At 34.0% G+C, this 16,924-nt stretch overlaps 3 protein-coding genes across 3 annotated transcripts; 1 reads left to right on the forward strand and 2 right to left on the reverse strand.

Moving 5' to 3' along the window:
- Window positions 1–1,338: 1,338 nt before the first annotated feature.
- LOC123908198 (TBC1 domain family member 5-like) lies at window positions 1,339–6,242 on the forward strand. The gene is made up of 5 exons (XM_045958755.1): window positions 1,339–1,857; window positions 2,621–2,727; window positions 3,071–3,247; window positions 3,861–5,683; window positions 5,872–6,242. The coding sequence occupies exons 1-5, from the start codon at window positions 1,643–1,645 to the stop codon at window positions 6,022–6,024; spliced, it is 2,475 nt and encodes an 824-aa protein (XP_045814711.1). The 5' UTR covers window positions 1,339–1,642; the 3' UTR covers window positions 6,025–6,242.
- Window positions 6,243–6,785: 543 nt separating this feature from the next.
- On the reverse strand, window positions 6,786–10,790 carry LOC123907847 (putative clathrin assembly protein At5g57200). The gene is made up of 15 exons (XM_045958243.1): window positions 10,701–10,790; window positions 10,486–10,555; window positions 10,149–10,246; window positions 9,828–9,966; window positions 9,581–9,708; window positions 9,392–9,484; window positions 9,036–9,086; window positions 8,868–8,933; window positions 8,717–8,782; window positions 8,539–8,619; window positions 8,384–8,458; window positions 7,970–8,158; window positions 7,798–7,876; window positions 7,526–7,638; window positions 6,786–7,269 (listed from the first exon to the last, which is right to left on the reverse strand). Exons 1-15 carry the CDS (start codon window positions 10,788–10,790, stop codon window positions 6,853–6,855), a joined length of 1,755 nt encoding a protein of 584 aa, XP_045814199.1. The 3' UTR covers window positions 6,786–6,852.
- A 2,255-nt stretch (window positions 10,791–13,045) lies between these two features.
- On the reverse strand, window positions 13,046–16,584 carry LOC123908629 (protein CHLOROPLAST IMPORT APPARATUS 2-like). Its single transcript, XM_045959323.1, has 3 exons — window positions 14,951–16,584; window positions 13,931–14,098; window positions 13,046–13,180 (listed from the first exon to the last, which is right to left on the reverse strand). The coding sequence occupies exons 1-3, from the start codon at window positions 15,944–15,946 to the stop codon at window positions 13,124–13,126; spliced, it is 1,221 nt and encodes a 406-aa protein (XP_045815279.1). The 5' UTR covers window positions 15,947–16,584; the 3' UTR covers window positions 13,046–13,123.
- Between the last annotated feature and the right edge of the window lie 340 nt (window positions 16,585–16,924).

Genomic DNA, 16,924 nt, shown 5'->3' on the forward strand with positions numbered 1-16,924 from the left:
ATATTTTAGCGAAACCAAAAACAACTTAAGGTATATAAAGAAAATAAAACCGTGTTTTTGTAAACCTAACTTAATTAATAGAGATAGTACTACTCCGTCCCAAAATATAAGTAATGTCAATGAAAATTGATGTATTTGGTTTAAAATTTAGTCCAGATACATTCACTTTTGTTGACCTCCTTTTACTTATATTTTGGGACGGAGTATTTTATTATACATGCGTAGAACTTGAAGTTCGAACATTCTTTCATTTATTTAACCATTTTTTTTTATAAGGTCATCTATCCATATTCATTCTTTCAAGACAAGAGAGGCATGGAAAAAGCAATGTTTTTAAAACCGGACTGGACCGGCCGGTCCGACCGGTTCGCCCGTGAACCGGGCACCTCAGCGGTCCGGATGACTAGTCAGAACTGCTAGTCAGTAGAACCGGTAAAAAACTGGTGGGAACCGGTATGAACCGGCAAAACCGGTGAACCGGGACCCAAAAAAACCGGCCGGTTTTTAACTCCCTTAAAAAAAACGAATTTTTTTTTAAAAAAATCCATTTTTATTTTTCTTTTTGCTGAAATTGAACAAGCGTGAAAACACTGAAACATCATCTTTGTCCTTTCAAAGAAAGACCTTTCTTTGTTTCATTTTCTATTTTCCACTAAAATTCCAATATTTATTGTTTTTTTCTTTTTTCAGATTTATTGATTTGAAATCTTTAATTCCCTTTTCACTCTCTCGTAAGATTCAAGAATCCCAAAAGTATTTCATGGAAGTGAAAGAAGAAATGAAATTGGAAGATGTTTTTGAATGAAATTGAAAGAAGTTTTTGATATAAGTGAAGATGAAGAAACCATTTATTTGTGTTGTTGTTTTTTAATTCATGTTAATGGTTAGAGAGAGAAGAGGGAGAGGAAGAAGAAGAGATGAATTTGAGAAGAGATAGATAGTGGTGGCTGTGTTTTCACTGTGTTTTCATTCTTTTGGCATATGTATGTGAGTTTGCAACTTTCTTTTATATCTAGGGTTAGTGTAATGGGCTTGAGCCATGTCTTCTTGAAATGTGGGTTAGTGAAATAGACATTTGTATTTTTATTTTTTTTACTATTGAAATTTGAGTTTGATGTTGAAATATATATTTTATATTTTATTATATATTTATTTATTTATTTATTTATTATCCGGTTCAAACGGTTATAAAACGTTCAAACCGATTGAACCGGTTGAACCATAAACCGGAGACCACAACGGTTCGACATCCGGTCCGATTTTTTTTTGACGCAAAGGGAAAAAGACATTGCCACCAATCATTTATCATTATTATTATATTTTTGTGCCCAATCTCCGTTCTTCTAATTGCCACGTAATTTCACCATTCCATTCTATTCCCTTCATCAAATCAAATTCCCCTTTTTATCTCTCTCCTCCTTCTTCTTCCAACACAATTCAATTCTGTTTCTTCTTCAACAATTATGTTTTGTCCTCCTTAAATCTTCAATTTTTTACACAAATTCACGTTATTCGTTTCATTTTTAACAATTGTCCTGTTTCAGACATTCAGACCAATTTTTAATTTTTCTTCAAAGCTTGTGTTTTTCTGAATTATCGTTGTTTTTAAGCATCTGGGTCGGTGAGGGATTGCCGGAGAATCATGCCACCGGCTCTATTGGATCCGCCATTGTCAGAAACATCGTTGGTGCCTTATTTAATCTCCGGCACCATTTCTCAGGAACCGGTACCGGAGAGTCGGTTATTTGAGGATCTTAGAGGTTTACGGTGGCGTATAAATCTTGGGGTTTTGCCACCTTGTTCTTCTTTAACTTCCATTGATGATCTTCGTCGTGCCACCGCTAATTCTCGAAGGAGGTAAAGCCATTTCAGTTGGTAATCATGGCTTATTAGTGTTTTTGTTTTGATCCAATTCTGAATGATGTAAATTATTTCCATTTTTGTAATGGGTTTTAATCTAATTTATCGTATTTGGATAATTGTATTCCTTAGAATAGTGCAAAGTTCAGATGCATGTTTTAGCTTATAACATATACAATTCTACATGTAAGTATGTAACTTGTTTCTATGTAGTTGGTTATGATTCTCAACTCTCAATAAGCACAATCATATGGAAATACATGTTGCTTATATAAATAATTTTCATTCGAGAATGATCTCTATTCATTCGGTTAAAGTCTATACTACTTTGTCCCGTAAGTACAACTCAGATGGTAGCTGCATGGACGTTGATATGCAGTGATCTAGGTTCGAATCTGGGATTCCATACTTGATACTTCTCCACATTTAAAATGTGAGTCTAGCTACTAAGCTACTAGACCCCAAAAAAAATGTATACTACTTATATTTTGTTTTATTGTCTCAAGGTATTGTGGTTTTATTGGCAGAAATGAATAGAAATTTGTTTCTTCATGTGGCATTGAGTGCTGTTTGTGTCAATTATATAGATTTGGGGTGTTTGGCGTTAATTTATATGGGTAGTGTACTAGTGTTTCCATCTCAAGAGATGACGAGTTAATGGACCAAGGTGTTTCTTGATGTCTTTCATGTATGATCCAACTGCATTTTATTTTTGGATATGTTTTGCCGTTTTAACAAGTAATGTTTCTCATCTTGTCAGGTATGCTAGTTTAAGAGGGCAGCTCTTGGTTGATCCCCACATTACAAAGGATGGAAGTAGTTCACCACCCAATCTTGTCATGGACAATCCACTTTCACAAAATCCAAGTAAACCTTACTCGATTCTTTACACTCCATTTCTGCTGTATATTACACGTGGATATATATTTCCCGATTCGGCTGATATACTGTCATAAATTCGTAATTACTTAGCCGAGAGAAAATTAGATATCTGAATTAGGTTTAACAAGAGCTTTATCCTCACTAATCCTTCTATTTGTTGCCGGATTATATACCTATTTCTATGTTCCAACTTCCATGATTTTGTAAGACTGTATATATTGTTGCATATGATATCTTAGTGCTGTCACCAAAACTTGGAATACCATTATGTAGATTTATAGCCGTTGAACTCCATTTGTGGTGACAATAAAATATTCTTTATACGCAGACAGTACATGGGGTCGCTTTTTTCAAAATGCGGAGCTCGAGAGGATGGTGGATCAGGATTTATCACGTTTATACCCAGAACATGGTTTCTATTTCCAGACAAAAGGGTGTCAAGGCATATTAAGGCGTATTTTATTATTATGGTGTCTTAAACACCCTGAGTGTGGTTATAGACAAGGTAAATTGCTCAGCCAAGAAACAGTTACACATAATATGTTTACCGTTTTCTCACTTTGGTACAGTATTTATTTTTCCTTCCAACTCTTTAAATAACCATGCTTAATTGATTCACTTTGGTGAACTTTTTCATTTATGATGAGTGTCTTATTTTCCTTGCAACCTTCTATAACTAGCCATAGCACATCTAAATGAATGAAAGCTTTACTTTACCAATCAAAAGAAGGCACATCACATGCGTTGCTCAATGCAAATTTCATTCTCTCTAAGCTATCGAAAACAACATTTAGTTACTGTTTCTATCATATTCTTTACTGATATCAAGTTTATAATTACTTTGGTGTTGACAGTTGCTCTATTATCTTTGTGTATGAAATTGTTATAAACTTCATCTGCTTTATTGGAAGATTCATGAATTACTGAACATTAAATTATTAACAAACCTATCGTCAAAAAAAAAAAAAACTTGTTGGAAAACCTGTTACTTGGTAAATTATGAATTGTGAATTGTCTTTGTTGGGCTTCCTGATTCCATAAAACTTGCTATTTCTGTTAGGCAAATGCAACTATTTGAACCAACATTATTGATCTTCTTTCATTCATTTACTTTGAAGGAATGCACGAGTTACTTGCTCCTTTGTTTTATGTTCTCCAAGATGATGTAGAGCACCATTCGGAAGTTCGAAAACTTCATGAAGATCACTTCACAGACAGATTTGATGGTCTCTTCTGTCAAGAGAATGATATTTCTTACAGCTTTGATTTTATAAAATCTCCAGACTTGTTAAATGATGAAATTGACTCCCATGGAGAAGGAGTGAAAATCAAGAGTCTTGATGAGCTTGATCCTAAGATACAGACGATTGTATTGCTAAGTGATGCTTATGGGGCTGAAGGTGAATTGGGCATTGTTTTATCTGAGAAATTCATCGAGCATGATGCTTACTGTATGTTTGAAGCTTTAATGAATGGGGCTCGCGGATCAGTTGCAATGGCCGACTTTTTCTCTTATTCTCCTGTTGCCGGGTCCCATACTGGTTTGCCACCTGTAATTGAAGCTTCTGCTGCACTGTATCATTTGTTGTCTCATGTGGATTCATCTTTATATAGCCATCTTGTTGAGCTTGGGGTTGAACCACAGTACTTTGCTCTCCGCTGGTTAAGAGTTTTATTTGGACGGGAATTTTCACTTGACAACCTCTTGATCATCTGGGATGAAATCTTTTTATCAGATAATAGTGAAATGGAAAAGCACGTGGAGGACAATGCAGACACTGGTTTTAGGCTCTTTCATTCATCTCGTGGACGATTTATCTCAGCTATTGCTGTGGCAATGTTACTTCATATAAGATCTTCACTACTTGCGACTGAAAATCCTACAACCTGTCTCCAGAGATTATTAAGCTTTCCTGAGGACACAGACATTAAAAAACTAATAGAGAAAGCTAAATCCTTGCAGACTCTTGCATTAAGTTCTGAAATTTCATCCTCGACACCTATGCTTATAGAGTATAACAAGGGTAAATCAGTTGTTGCAAGATCTATTAGCATTCCATGTGAATCAGGTTCACCAAAAACTCCTAACAGTTTGTTACCTGATAATAGCTACTGGGAAGAAAAGTGGAGAGTTGTTCACAGTGCTGAAGAACTTAAACAAGATGGAGTAGAAAAGCAGGTTCCATCTCAGAAAAAGAGATGGACAGAAAAGGTAAAGTTAAGTTTGAAAAGAACAGAATCCGAACCATCTTCCTCAACGATTAAAAGTGGTAAAAAGGAATCTAAGGCGTCTGTTAACCGCAGTTTGTTAGAAGATCTTTCCAAGAAACTCGGGTCAGAAGGAGATACGGAAAAACTCGGCTGTCATGAAGTGGGGCAACAAGATGATGGTTCTGACGACAGCAACAATTACGATGCTGATGATAGATGTCTAAGTAAAAACATCAGCAGTGAGAACTCATTTAACTCAGCTAGTCCTCCTAATGAGTTCAAAGATCTTGAAAATGAAAATATCTCACAGAAAAGTAGTGTTGGGTCCAATTTATCTGTTGATGAAATTAATGAAATTTCACATAGTAGTCCCATTGATTCGCCTCTCCCAATCTCTGATCATCCTGAGAATAACCTATCTCCTGCGCCAGGGCGCAATAATGATTCCACAGGAAATTTGGCAACAATTTCTAGGGATATAAAACTGAATAAATTCCAGTGGCTTTGGAAGTTTGGCCGTAATAAGGGCGAGTTATTGTCTGAGAAAAGAGGTCGTGCTTCTGAGCCTGTAAAACCGACCAACAATTTTAACAATAATCAAAGTAACACAGCACCCTCTTCTACAGCTGGTGAGCATTGCAGTTCTGTTAATTTTAAAGGCGATTCTGCAGACCAGAATGTGATGGGAACTTTGAGGAATATTGGGCAGTCCATGCTTGAGCACATTCAGGTAAAGGTTCTTTCTGTTTTTTTTTTTTTTTTGATAAGCTGGTAAAGGTTCTTTCTGATTGTCACTAAAATTCAATAACAAAAATTAGCGAGTGAACTGAAGATACAATTCGAAGATTAAAATTTGATGTGTAGATCCTAAACTAATATTTCAAGAATCTATCTTAGGACTATGTTTTTGTGCAACAGGTGATTGAGTCTGCTTTCCAACACGAGCGTGGCCAGGGAGCTTCATTGGATAATAATATGTCTAAAAATGTTCTGGTTGGCAAAGGGCAGGTTACTGCCATGTCAGCTCTCACGGAGCTCCGCAAAATTAGCAACCTTTTGTCTGAGATGTGAGACGAACCTTACGTTGGTTGACCTGTGTATATATTATGTATATTTTTTTTGTAATTTGTAATTACGATTCTTTAGCAGTGATAATGATACAAGTGTCGTCTGCTTTACTTCTGCAGTTCATTAATTTCAAGTTTTGCAGATGTTTATAGAGGGATGGTGATGTAAATACATGTATTCGTGTTATTTGAAATGAAATAAATAATGATGATTCATTCCTATATATGTTCGCATTTTACGTGCTCGGTGGTTGCAAAAGCAATCCTAAAATACTATTACTACTATACCATTAATACTATTATTAGGTTGAAATATGAGCCGTCCAATCTTGACAATGACAAAGTTCAAGATTACTTTTAGAAAGAAAGTTAAGTTTTGTTGGCAGTTATATAACATTCTTGATTAATCTTGACCAAAGCATTCCTTGACCCTGGATAAAGAAGGCACTTTAATGGTTTGAACTCCCAAACTACAGGCAAAGTTCAGTGACCTTGAGTTCACTTTGCCAGGTTGATCTAGTAAAGGTTAATCAATCATTAGGCTTGGAATAATTGTTAATGAAGTGTAATTTCTGTCTTTATTACTCAGTTTCTAATATTAGACCATTTACTCTTGAGATTTTTTTAATAAAAATTAATTTAACCATTTGATGTGAGTAGGTGCAAGTGTGCAACCAAGCAGGCCAAATGAAAAGTGAATGATTGATGATTACAAATAAAAATGTAACATTCATATGCAAGCCTTAGATTAAACCCTGCTTCAAATAACACAGAATACATCCTTTAAGTGGTGAGAATGGGAAGAGGAACCAAGTTACAAAGAGACTGAAGTCTACATTATATTGTAGTTCCCTTGATGATGGTGCAGTGAATTATAAGAATAGCTAGGTACAGGTAAAGGATCTTCAAATGGATTAGAATAACCCACTGACATCTGTTGAGGGTACTGAGTATGTGGATGCTGTTGCTGGTAAGGTACCATCATCATGTTGTGTTGTTGGAACATCATTTGCTGTTGTTGCTGTTGTTGGAACATCATTTGTTGTTGAGCCATTAATGCCATTTGTACATTAGATGGAGGCGCTAAGCTGTTCGATACTGCAAATGGATCTTGCTGATGATAATTATCGAACGGATTATGTATAGCTGTTCGGCCATATCCATAACCAGCATTTTGGAGTTGAAGTTGTCTCCTGGCATTTTCATCTTCATACAAACTGTCTAGCAATAACTTGTCAAATCCACCAGCCTGATTCAAAATAAGATTAAAGGATTAACTGTAACCTGATTGAGCTTAATAATATGAAGAAAAAAACTTTCAGCATGATTTGAATGAAACATTATAAATACCAGCTTTTCGTAACAGTCACTAGTAGTAATTTGATGTTTTGATTATGTATGGTGTGTGTACACATAAAAACTAATTTCAAACTGAACTCTTTTGTTATTGATGCGTGCGAACCTATATGAATTATGATAGAAAGTAATGAAGTGGTAACACAAACCATTTTTCGATCTGGTGCTTGGCTTATGTGGTTGCTTGGTGTCGTCACGAGTGCAAGTTCCCAACCAGTAGTTCCACTTATGTCAGTCAAAGCAAGATTGTTCGAATTGTTTCCTACATAAAAAAATTGCAAATATCTTAGAATTGGATCAAGTATCAAACAACAAACAAGCATTGTATCATGTGAAGCAAATTGCAATCTTAATTATGCAGGGTTCATGCACTACAAAAGTTTATATTTCTAAATCAACTATGATTTAATCTAGGCCTTACCACCAAGTGGTACAATTGCCAGTGCCAAAGCATTGCTATCCTCTAGTTCTTGAGCTTTCGGATTTATTTCGTTTAGACCCTACAAAGATGGAGATGTATATTATATATTCCACCAAACCAAATATCACAAACATGAAAATCATTACCACATAAGTTCATAACCAAAACATACCAGCAAATCATCATCACCGTCGGTTGATATCAAAGGAGGAAGTTCAGCCTCTTCTGTCTGATGACTCTGATCCTTCTCAACTGGTTCTTCCTCCTTGACTTCTTCAACTTGCTCCTCAATTACCTCAGGCTTTTCAGTTTCTTTTTGTTCTGGTTCTTCTTTTGGTGATTGATCAATTTTCTTACTCTCCTGATGTTGAAAATGACCTTTATTAATAATTAACAAGCATATACATCGTGGACCATGTGCGATAACTTGAACCAAAACATAGATGATAGATGCAAGCAAAATGTAATGATAAAACCTTGTAAAAAGTTATAGTAGTGCCATAAAATCGATATGCAGAATAAACAAGCATATTCATATGACTTTGTATGAACAGCTTATAAGGTGTTTATATATTACTTTTCTTACCAGTCTCTTAGCATTGCCTGATGAAGGTGCTTCTTTAATGTATTCTTCCATTGTGGCAATAAAAGTAGGTGGTGGCTGTTTATTGAAGCAAAGAACTTAGTCACATGTATTTTTAATATCAAATGCAATATAACTATTAATGATCAACAAAGAACCTGTCTCAGAATTGGAAATTGAAAATTCCTAGCAAGGTCTAAGCCTTTGCAGTATTCATAGAAATTAGCAAGATTTTCAGCCTGCATACATAGCAAAAATAATCATCAATTGTTAAGCATAAAATATAATTCAATTTGGACAACAAGAATGTGTATTAAGTATAGCAAGATTATATACCTGTTGGCCAGCTCTTTTATAAATATGCATAGCCTTTACCGCGTCATATCTTGCCATATCAAAGAACTGCAAGCTTTCATTAGTTAGTACCGAGCGAAATTCAAGTGAGGTGATAGCTAAACATAATTAAACTGAGATAGCTAAACATTACCACTTCCACAAGTTTTATGATTCCATCATTGAGGGCACAGTATATTTTGAAACTCTCTTTCAGAATCTGAATGATATTTCCACAAGAGAAAAAGTATTGTTAGAGAAATGACACAAATACTCATTAAAACTACTGTTATGTGAAAAAGTACAAACTAAATATTCATACCAAGGCCAATGCATACTGTATTAGATAATTGCTGAAAGCTGATCCTTCAGGCTGTAAATTAAAGCATATTAAATAAATTTTAGAGTTTAATTTCTATACATTCTCGGTGTAAAAAAGTTGTATAAAAAGTTTTACATTGTCAGACATCAGCGAATCACAACCAATCAAATGAATGACTTTAAAAGTTATGAATAAAGTCAAACGTTTTTAATGATCTGATGATTATAACTCGGTGACAGTGTACATATACGATTTAAATTGATAAATGTTATCTAAGGGGAAGAAAATGCAACCGCTCTTCCATGCAGTTATGGCACCACATATACCAAACCTAAGTTTTTTCCTAAGAACCTTACCTGACAGCAAATAAGTCGGTAAAGAAGTTGCTGCAGTGCCGGAAGCTGCTCCAACAGCTCATCACTGGTCAACATTCCTGTTTTGCTACGTGCCTGTCAAAGTTGAAAGTTATTCATTTTCTGAAAACAGTAATAAAAATTTGCATTAAACATATAATGTGTGATTGAAATAGAAGAAAACATACAGACCTTTGTTGAATTCGGCGATGATTTTGTTAAATGCTCGAGATCAATGTCATATTTAAGAATTCTAAAACATTCAAGCCTTTCTTCTAAAAATTGTGCATAGTTTCGAACCCATGCAGAACAATCCCAAGCTGCATAGAGGAATCTGATTAGGCATGACATGTAAGAAAATTCAAATAACAAAAGGGTCTAAACCATATGGTGTAAGAATTACAGCAAATAATTCTTTAATCACTAGAAATCAATGTACCTAGAGGGCTGGAGTCATCTCTGAAATTGGGAATTTGCAGAAAACGGACCCTGCGCGAGTAGGTTACAAGGTCTTCTTTGAAGGTAGGATCACCCTCTCTCAATATCCTATGAATCACTATCAATGTCTTTATGGCAACCTGTAATTTCATTATTCAGTTACATATAGTCCTATAGGTAATTTTTCACATGATATCATTAAAAATTTCTTCACCGTGATTTTGTTGAAGTTTCAAAAAATAGATTTTGTCAAAATCACAGCGGCACACCACCGTAACACACATCAATTCAAACATATGCACTAAGTATGAAAAGAACTTACTATCCAATTCCGCGTCTTGGAAAGTCTCTTCGAAAGTGTGTGGATACAATATGCTACATCTGCCCGTGGTTGGTGTGCAGATGTGGCATAGAATATTTCTGCAAGAAAGAGCAAAAGAGAGAAATGTAAAACAAAATTTGTAATGTCGTCATTTCTAATTTCTTCTAACGCAAGAAATATGAGATGGAAAATTAACAAAACATATATGATAGGTTGATTAACCAATGTTTGCTTCATCAAGAAATTATTCAAAGTTTCCGCAAAACGAATTATTATACGATGAAAATGATAAAAGACAATCATTTTCATATATATTCAACAAACTTTGAAAACTCACTTCGAACATGACGTTCTTTGGGGGGATATTCTACGTGACTTGTAGCTTTAATAATTGCAATGTCCAATTCCTATAATAACAAAATTGTAAAACATCAAAAACATATAAAATTCATTTGAAAGAAGGAAGAAAAATGTAGAAAAAAGATTGTGATGAATATAGAGATAGAGAAATAATAATAAGGTATATATATATATATATATACACAGTATAACCTTGTAATCGCTATTGACCTTGGCTAGGCCAACCTTGGTGGAATCTTTAAGCGCTCCGTAGGCCTTTCTAAATGTTTGGAACGTTCCCATTCACCAATGTTTATTGAATTTGGGAAGAAAGAAGAAGGAACAAAAACAATATTGTTATTGTTCTTCTTCTTCTTTCCTCCCTTTTTTCTTTATTTCTTTCTTTATTGCTTAGTCGATTTTTCCAGCAATAAAAGCAAAGAAAACAACGATGAAAAAGGGTATTTTGGTAGTTTATGGTTGCATGAGCCTTAGCTAATTTATGGAAATATATTAACATGCTTTCTGTAGAATTACATATATGCCCATATAATATTTTGAATCTATCTAGATGCATGTTATGTTACGGCCTAGAATTTAATCCATCCAATCTAACCAACTTAAAATATTTAATTAAGCATGATTTTATCTTCCATGAAGAAAATGATGAATTTCATTTCATATTTACAAAGGAGTCACAATACTAAAATTTAAAATAATATAGTAATTAAGCTTAGCTGTTAATCAATTTTACTTTAAGATGAATAGTTGAATTTGAATCCTAACTGAAATAAAAATTAATGAGCAAAATTTATTTACCTCTCAACCGAACTCTAAATTATTGAAGTTAATTTTTTCCATAAACTTGAGGTTTAAGCCAAAGAAAATATACTAAATTTGAAATAACATATTGTCCACATTCTAAATGTCAACATTATACTTACATCATCATAAAAAACATAGAACGCTTACAAGAATTTTTTAATTTTTTTTTTACTAAAGAACGCTTACAAGAATAAAAAATAATAATCTTGTATTTTCTTTACAAAAAGTAGTATTCCTGTTAATAAGATAAAATTAATTTGAGTGTCCTTTTTGTCATAGATTGTTTTGTGCAAGGTGTCATGTACTCATGTTCCTTGGCATCCTGGGATTGGTTGTAAGGATTATCAGAAATTGAACGTGGATGAAAGAGGGAGGGGGAAGATCTTCTTGTTAGTGAACTTGCTAATCAGAAAAGAAAAGAAGAAGAAAAAAGAGAGCGCTCGCTTAACCTCTTAAGAAAAAGACACCAAGAGAGTTGGTTGAAAGAAGATCCTGAAGTCAGGGAGGAGGAGAGGAATGAACGATGACCTTAACATTAGAAGAAGCACAAAGTTTAGCCATAAAATCCGCACATGAGTTATTGAATTAATGTCACAGTCCCAAGATCGAGCAATAAATCTTTGATGTTTTGGATCAACACGGCATAAATGTGAAACCTAGGAGTTGAATTTTGAATGAGACTTAAGCTATTCAAACAATCAGAGTACCAAGTTTGACCTTGCTTACTATAATATATATCACCATTAATTACCTTGAATAATAGATCTACCGATCATGTGAAGAATTAATAATCGAGAATCCAAGAATTCGAGTTTTCGGTGGAACAATTTCATAGTCGGACTTTACATACGGCAAAATGATGACTTCTTATTAGATTTTTTTTTTGTAAGGATAGCTTTTTATTAGATGGTCGTGCAAAACTATTTTACACCGTCAATATATGCCATTGAACTCTTTAATTTCATTTGGTTTTTTTTTTTTGACAAATATTTCATTTGGTGATTTAAATTTTTAAAAATGGTATGCTATATAAAATAAAGATACGAATCTCCGTGAGGTAGAGACATTACATATAATATGCAGGGACATGGGTTTGAACTATGAATGATATTCTCAGATGTTCACTTTAAAAAGTGAAATTCTAGACAATTATAATACCTAATCATAGCAAGATCGAATAAATTAATGCCGTAATTGACAACTCAAAATTCAAAGCAACGGTGGAGAGCAGTTTCCCAACTATAGACGACGGTTAGGTTAGATTTCCCTTTGCCTTTCATCATCATCATTACCATATTGAAATGGTGTAATTGAAAATTAGTCCATTTTTTAATGAGACATACTAGTAAGAAATAATCAAAATTATGTTAACAATAATATATGAAAAATGATACTAGCATTTCTTTTAATATTTTTCATACAAAGCATTACTTAATGTTGATTATGTGTTATACCTCCGACTTCAACAACATTTATCTATGCTTATGATAATTTTGAAGGCATATACCACCCACATTGGGACTAAGTATAAAGGTGAAGAACCTCTTCGAGAGGCCATAACACAAAGAGATTCAAAGTCTGAAGAATATTACGCTTTTTAAATTTAATTTGGACTCCTTCATTGCTTATCTCATCCAGCCTCTATTCCAAACTTATCTTCTACCAAAGGATTGAAAAAGAACCTAAAAAGTATAGATGAATACTAGCAGAGGATTTTTTTTTTACTCAATATATCAATATAGATAAACTCTTTTATTTATTAGTATCTTTATTTTTTAATTAAGTCCCAAAAATCATGTGCTCTACTGCTACTACAAACACCTTTTGTGTTCATTTGAGCTACCATTCAGCCTCCTAACAAATCGCCCCTGCCATATCACAAACAAGGTAGATGTGTTATCTATGAAGTACGGACACAAACACGGATACCGGACACGACACGGATACTGATACATCGATACCGATAATAATTTAAGAAAATGACACAATTCAATGTAATTATAAGTGTCGGTGTAACACACCTAATCCAAAAAGTGTTCGTGCTTCACATGTGTTACCTTAATCGTGACAAAGGTAAGGTCTTGAGTTGCTTTAAGTAGGTGGTATATATTCTAAATGAAATTAACATAATCGTTTTTTTCTATGAAAAAAAAACTATGGATTGTAACTTCATCATCATGTTAAGAATGTACTAGACAATCAACTGTTTTTCATAGTAATTAATTTAATCGGAAAAGAATCTCAACAGACTAGCATTTTTATTTTATTTTGTTTTGGGAACAAAGGACTAGTATTATGGGCAATATATATATAGAGAGAGAGAGATCAAAAGTCCAAAACAAGTGTTAGCACTTGTTGATGAATAATTATTGTTTAAAAACAAAAACAAAAAGAAAGACTAAACATTGGTGCAGTAGCTAAACGAATTGAAAATTTGAAATAGATAGATCCTCAAAAAGTTGGACAAAAAGTGACCAACAACCACAAAGGGGTCCACTCTCCATAACAAAAAAAAAAATATGAAAAGAAATCTCATTATCCAATTATCATAACCATATCATAAACTAGATTTCCTCTTTTTTTCTAATCATTTTTCTTCAAGTGTCTTCAACTCATACCTTCATTCTTGGCCGTCGATCTGCATTGACTTTCCTCACTTGATATCTGATCTTCTTCGAAAAGAGACGTGTACGACGTTTTTCTTTGTAGCGTAACACACTTGCTTCTCTTACACCACCACTTCCTCCTCCATTCTCCCACAACAAATCTATTTGTGACAACCGTGCCTGTCTCCCACAATATCAAAAAATACAAATTTGTTAATACTACACCATACCCTTATGCACCACTATGTAGTACTATTACATTAAATAAATGTGTGACTATACTATGTCTATGTCATTATTTATTTCAAATAATGTTACAACGTGACTCAAATTATTATAACATATACAAATACAAAGGGGGAAAATATCAATGACATCACCCATAACTTTGACTCAAGACAAAATCTTAAAATGACTACAAATTAAAATCTCAAATTTACCTAGTATACTACCTAGTAACTAGTGACACACAATGATGTGTACATATATAGTTTCATTGACAACATTTTAGTTCATAAGGAGTAAGAGCTAAAAATGAGACCACAAAATGTTTTTATACTTTAACCTTTTTATGGCATAAAAATCAAAGAGAATGTTTCTACCTTTTCTTTAAAATAAAATTACTATCTTTAAAAAAAGTAAAGAGAATGGAGCATGACATGCATGAAATACTTTACTATTTTAGTTTCAAAAAGTGTTATTCCCATATTCCACGTGATTAAAATCTCATCTAATAATCAAATCTCCAATTTTATTTGATATTTTTAAGAATTATATAAAATGACATTTTTTTATTAACCCGCATAATTTGTCGATTTATTTTAATACTGTGTAATTATTTTGAATATATAGCCGAAGCATATTGTATTTGTCCTAAGCATGGGAATGCCTAAGAAAAAAGAAAAAAAAAACATAGGAAAATAAAATCATCGGAAAATTATTCTAAGCTAATTCGTTATTTTAAGGTTTAAACAAGGGGAAAAATTAATGAAGTATTAATTTTGATTGATTAGTGTGAGATGAGAAACATACATTGACATCGTTTCCGGGAGCATCGGAGACAGGGCTGTCGTCGGCGAACGGTGTTCCCCGGTCAGACCAAGCTTTCCGAACGCCGTCGTAATTCAATTTCAACAATAAACTGTTGGTTTTCGACTTTGGCAACACTATTTCTTTCAACAACTCCTCCTTCGGTTTCTCCACCGCCGCAACCACTTTCTTTTTCTTCTTCTTTTCAGTCACCGGCGCCGCCGTTTTGTTGCCGACACTGCATATTTTGGGCGAAATTTTAAGCATATCAACCGCCGGAAAATTCCACCAATTACCTTCATCAACATGTCTCAAAGCTCTGACTCCAGCTCTCTGTAACCCTAACCGGAAATCGAATTTCCCGCCAAAACCAATCCATGGATGATGATGAGAGAAAGAAGAGACATTAGATTCATCTTCTTGAATTCTTCCTCCCATAATACTATCAATTCCTTCTTCAATTTCTTCATCGAGAATCGATTCGGCGTCGAAATCATCATCATCATCGTTCAATTCTAGGGATTTGACCATTGAACTAATTTCTCCGGGACTCTGACACGGTTTCACCGGTTTGGGCTCGGAAGGGAAATTGGGCCTAATGGGCTGATGAATTGGGCCGTGAAGTAAAAAAGATGATGACGTGTCAAATACTCCGAAAGGTAAAAAAAGTTCAGAAGAATCGAATTCATGAGTTGTTGTTTTTTCTGATTTGGTGAATTTATTATTTGGATTTGTTTTTAGGTTTGGAGTAGTGAATAGGTTCGGATATGCAGTTGAAAGAAGTGTTGCAGCTTCGTTATAGGTTTGGTTGGGTCGTTTTCTGGGGGTTCTGGGTTTAGTGGTTGAGATTGTAATAAGTGGTGAATTGCTTGATTCTGAGATTGTTGATGAAGGTGATGAAGATGTTTGTGATGATGTTGTTCTACTCCATGAACATGGTGGTGATTTAACTATGTCTAAATCGAATCTTGCTCCTGTTCCACTCAAACACGAAGACATTTATATTTCTTGTTGGCGGTGTTATTGTTGTTGGTATTCTTAAAAAAAGGAAAAAGAAGAAGAAGAATTGAACATGTAGAATTTTGCGGTAGGTGAATTGAATTTGGAAGAACAGAAAAAGTACAAGGGGGAAAAACCCTAAACCCAAAAAGGAACAAGGAACAAAAGTTAATTAGTTTAATATTATTATTGTTGTTATTTAAAATGAAGGAAAAAGCCAAAGAGTGTGAATTGAGGGGAAAAGGGATTTAAAAACAGGGGATACTGTTATATAAGGTGTTCAGGGTATTGAAAAGTGGCCAAAATTGGTGTTACCCGAGGAGAAAGGAGAGGAAAGTACTGTGAGGAAATTGGTGTGGCCAATGAAGGAGTATGTATCATGTATGAGTGTTAATTATAAGAGTTATGAATGAGAAGGAGACAGAAGATAGATGGGTCACGGGAGAAGGAAGATAAAAGGGAAAGAAGAGTAGTATATGTAGATATAGGCAACAATACTGACTGACATAGAGAGAGAGTGAGAGAGGAATAAGGTCACCACCGACTCTGTTAGAGAGAGAGAGAGAGAGAGATACAGTAACATACACTTGCAGAGTGGAGGTCTCTACATAAGTGAGATGCGAACGGAGGAAGAGACAGTGCTGAGTTTCTCTGCTGTGGGGACTACAATCCCATTCACCTCTCTTTTCTTACTACGTCTTCAATTATTCTACTTTGTTCTTTTACTACCATGTCCTTCATACTTCTTTACTTTTCTTCTTTATAATTATAATAAAGATTTTTCATTGGACAATTTGAATTTGATTTTCCATATTTAGTTAGTTACTTTGCAACGACTATTGTAGCATAATGAAAATTGAATAACTTTCCTGAAAAAAATAATATAAATTGAATAAATTTGACCAATTACAATAAAAGAAATAAAACACTTTTACAAGCCAAGTGAATCTAGAATTAGGAAACCCTAATTGTGTCGTT

This window comes from Trifolium pratense, linkage group LG2, assembly GCF_020283565.1.
Source record: "Trifolium pratense cultivar HEN17-A07 linkage group LG2, ARS_RC_1.1, whole genome shotgun sequence".
Lineage (NCBI taxonomy): Eukaryota > Viridiplantae > Streptophyta > Magnoliopsida > Fabales > Fabaceae > Trifolium > Trifolium pratense.

Coding starts and splice junctions, on each gene's coding strand:
- LOC123908198 (XM_045958755.1), top strand. CDS start 1,643: ATGCCACCGGCTCTATTGGATCCGCCATTGTCAGAAACATCGTTGGTG. Junction 3,248..3,860: donor TGAGTGTGGTTATAGACAAG/GTAAATTGCTCA, acceptor TTTACTTTGAAG/GAATGCACGAGTTACTTGCT. Junction 5,684..5,871: donor CCATGCTTGAGCACATTCAG/GTAAAGGTTCTT, acceptor TTTGTGCAACAG/GTGATTGAGTCTGCTTTCCA.
- LOC123908629 (XM_045959323.1), bottom strand. CDS start 15,946: ATGTCTTCGTGTTTGAGTGGAACAGGAGCAAGATTCGATTTAGACATA. Junction 14,099..14,950: donor CTCCCGGAAACGATGTCAAT/GTATGTTTCTCA, acceptor TGTGGGAGACAG/GCACGGTTGTCACAAATAGA. Junction 13,181..13,930: donor ATCGACGGCCAAGAATGAAG/GTATGAGTTGAA, acceptor GTGATATGGCAG/GGGCGATTTGTTAGGAGGCT.
- LOC123907847 (XM_045958243.1), bottom strand. CDS start 10,790: ATGGGAACGTTCCAAACATTTAGAAAGGCCTACGGAGCGCTTAAAGAT. Junction 10,556..10,700: donor AGGTCAATAGCGATTACAAG/GTTATACTGTGT, acceptor TTGTTATTATAG/GAATTGGACATTGCAATTAT. Junction 8,620..8,716: donor ATAAAAGAGCTGGCCAACAG/GTATATAATCTT, acceptor CTATGTATGCAG/GCTGAAAATCTTGCTAATTT.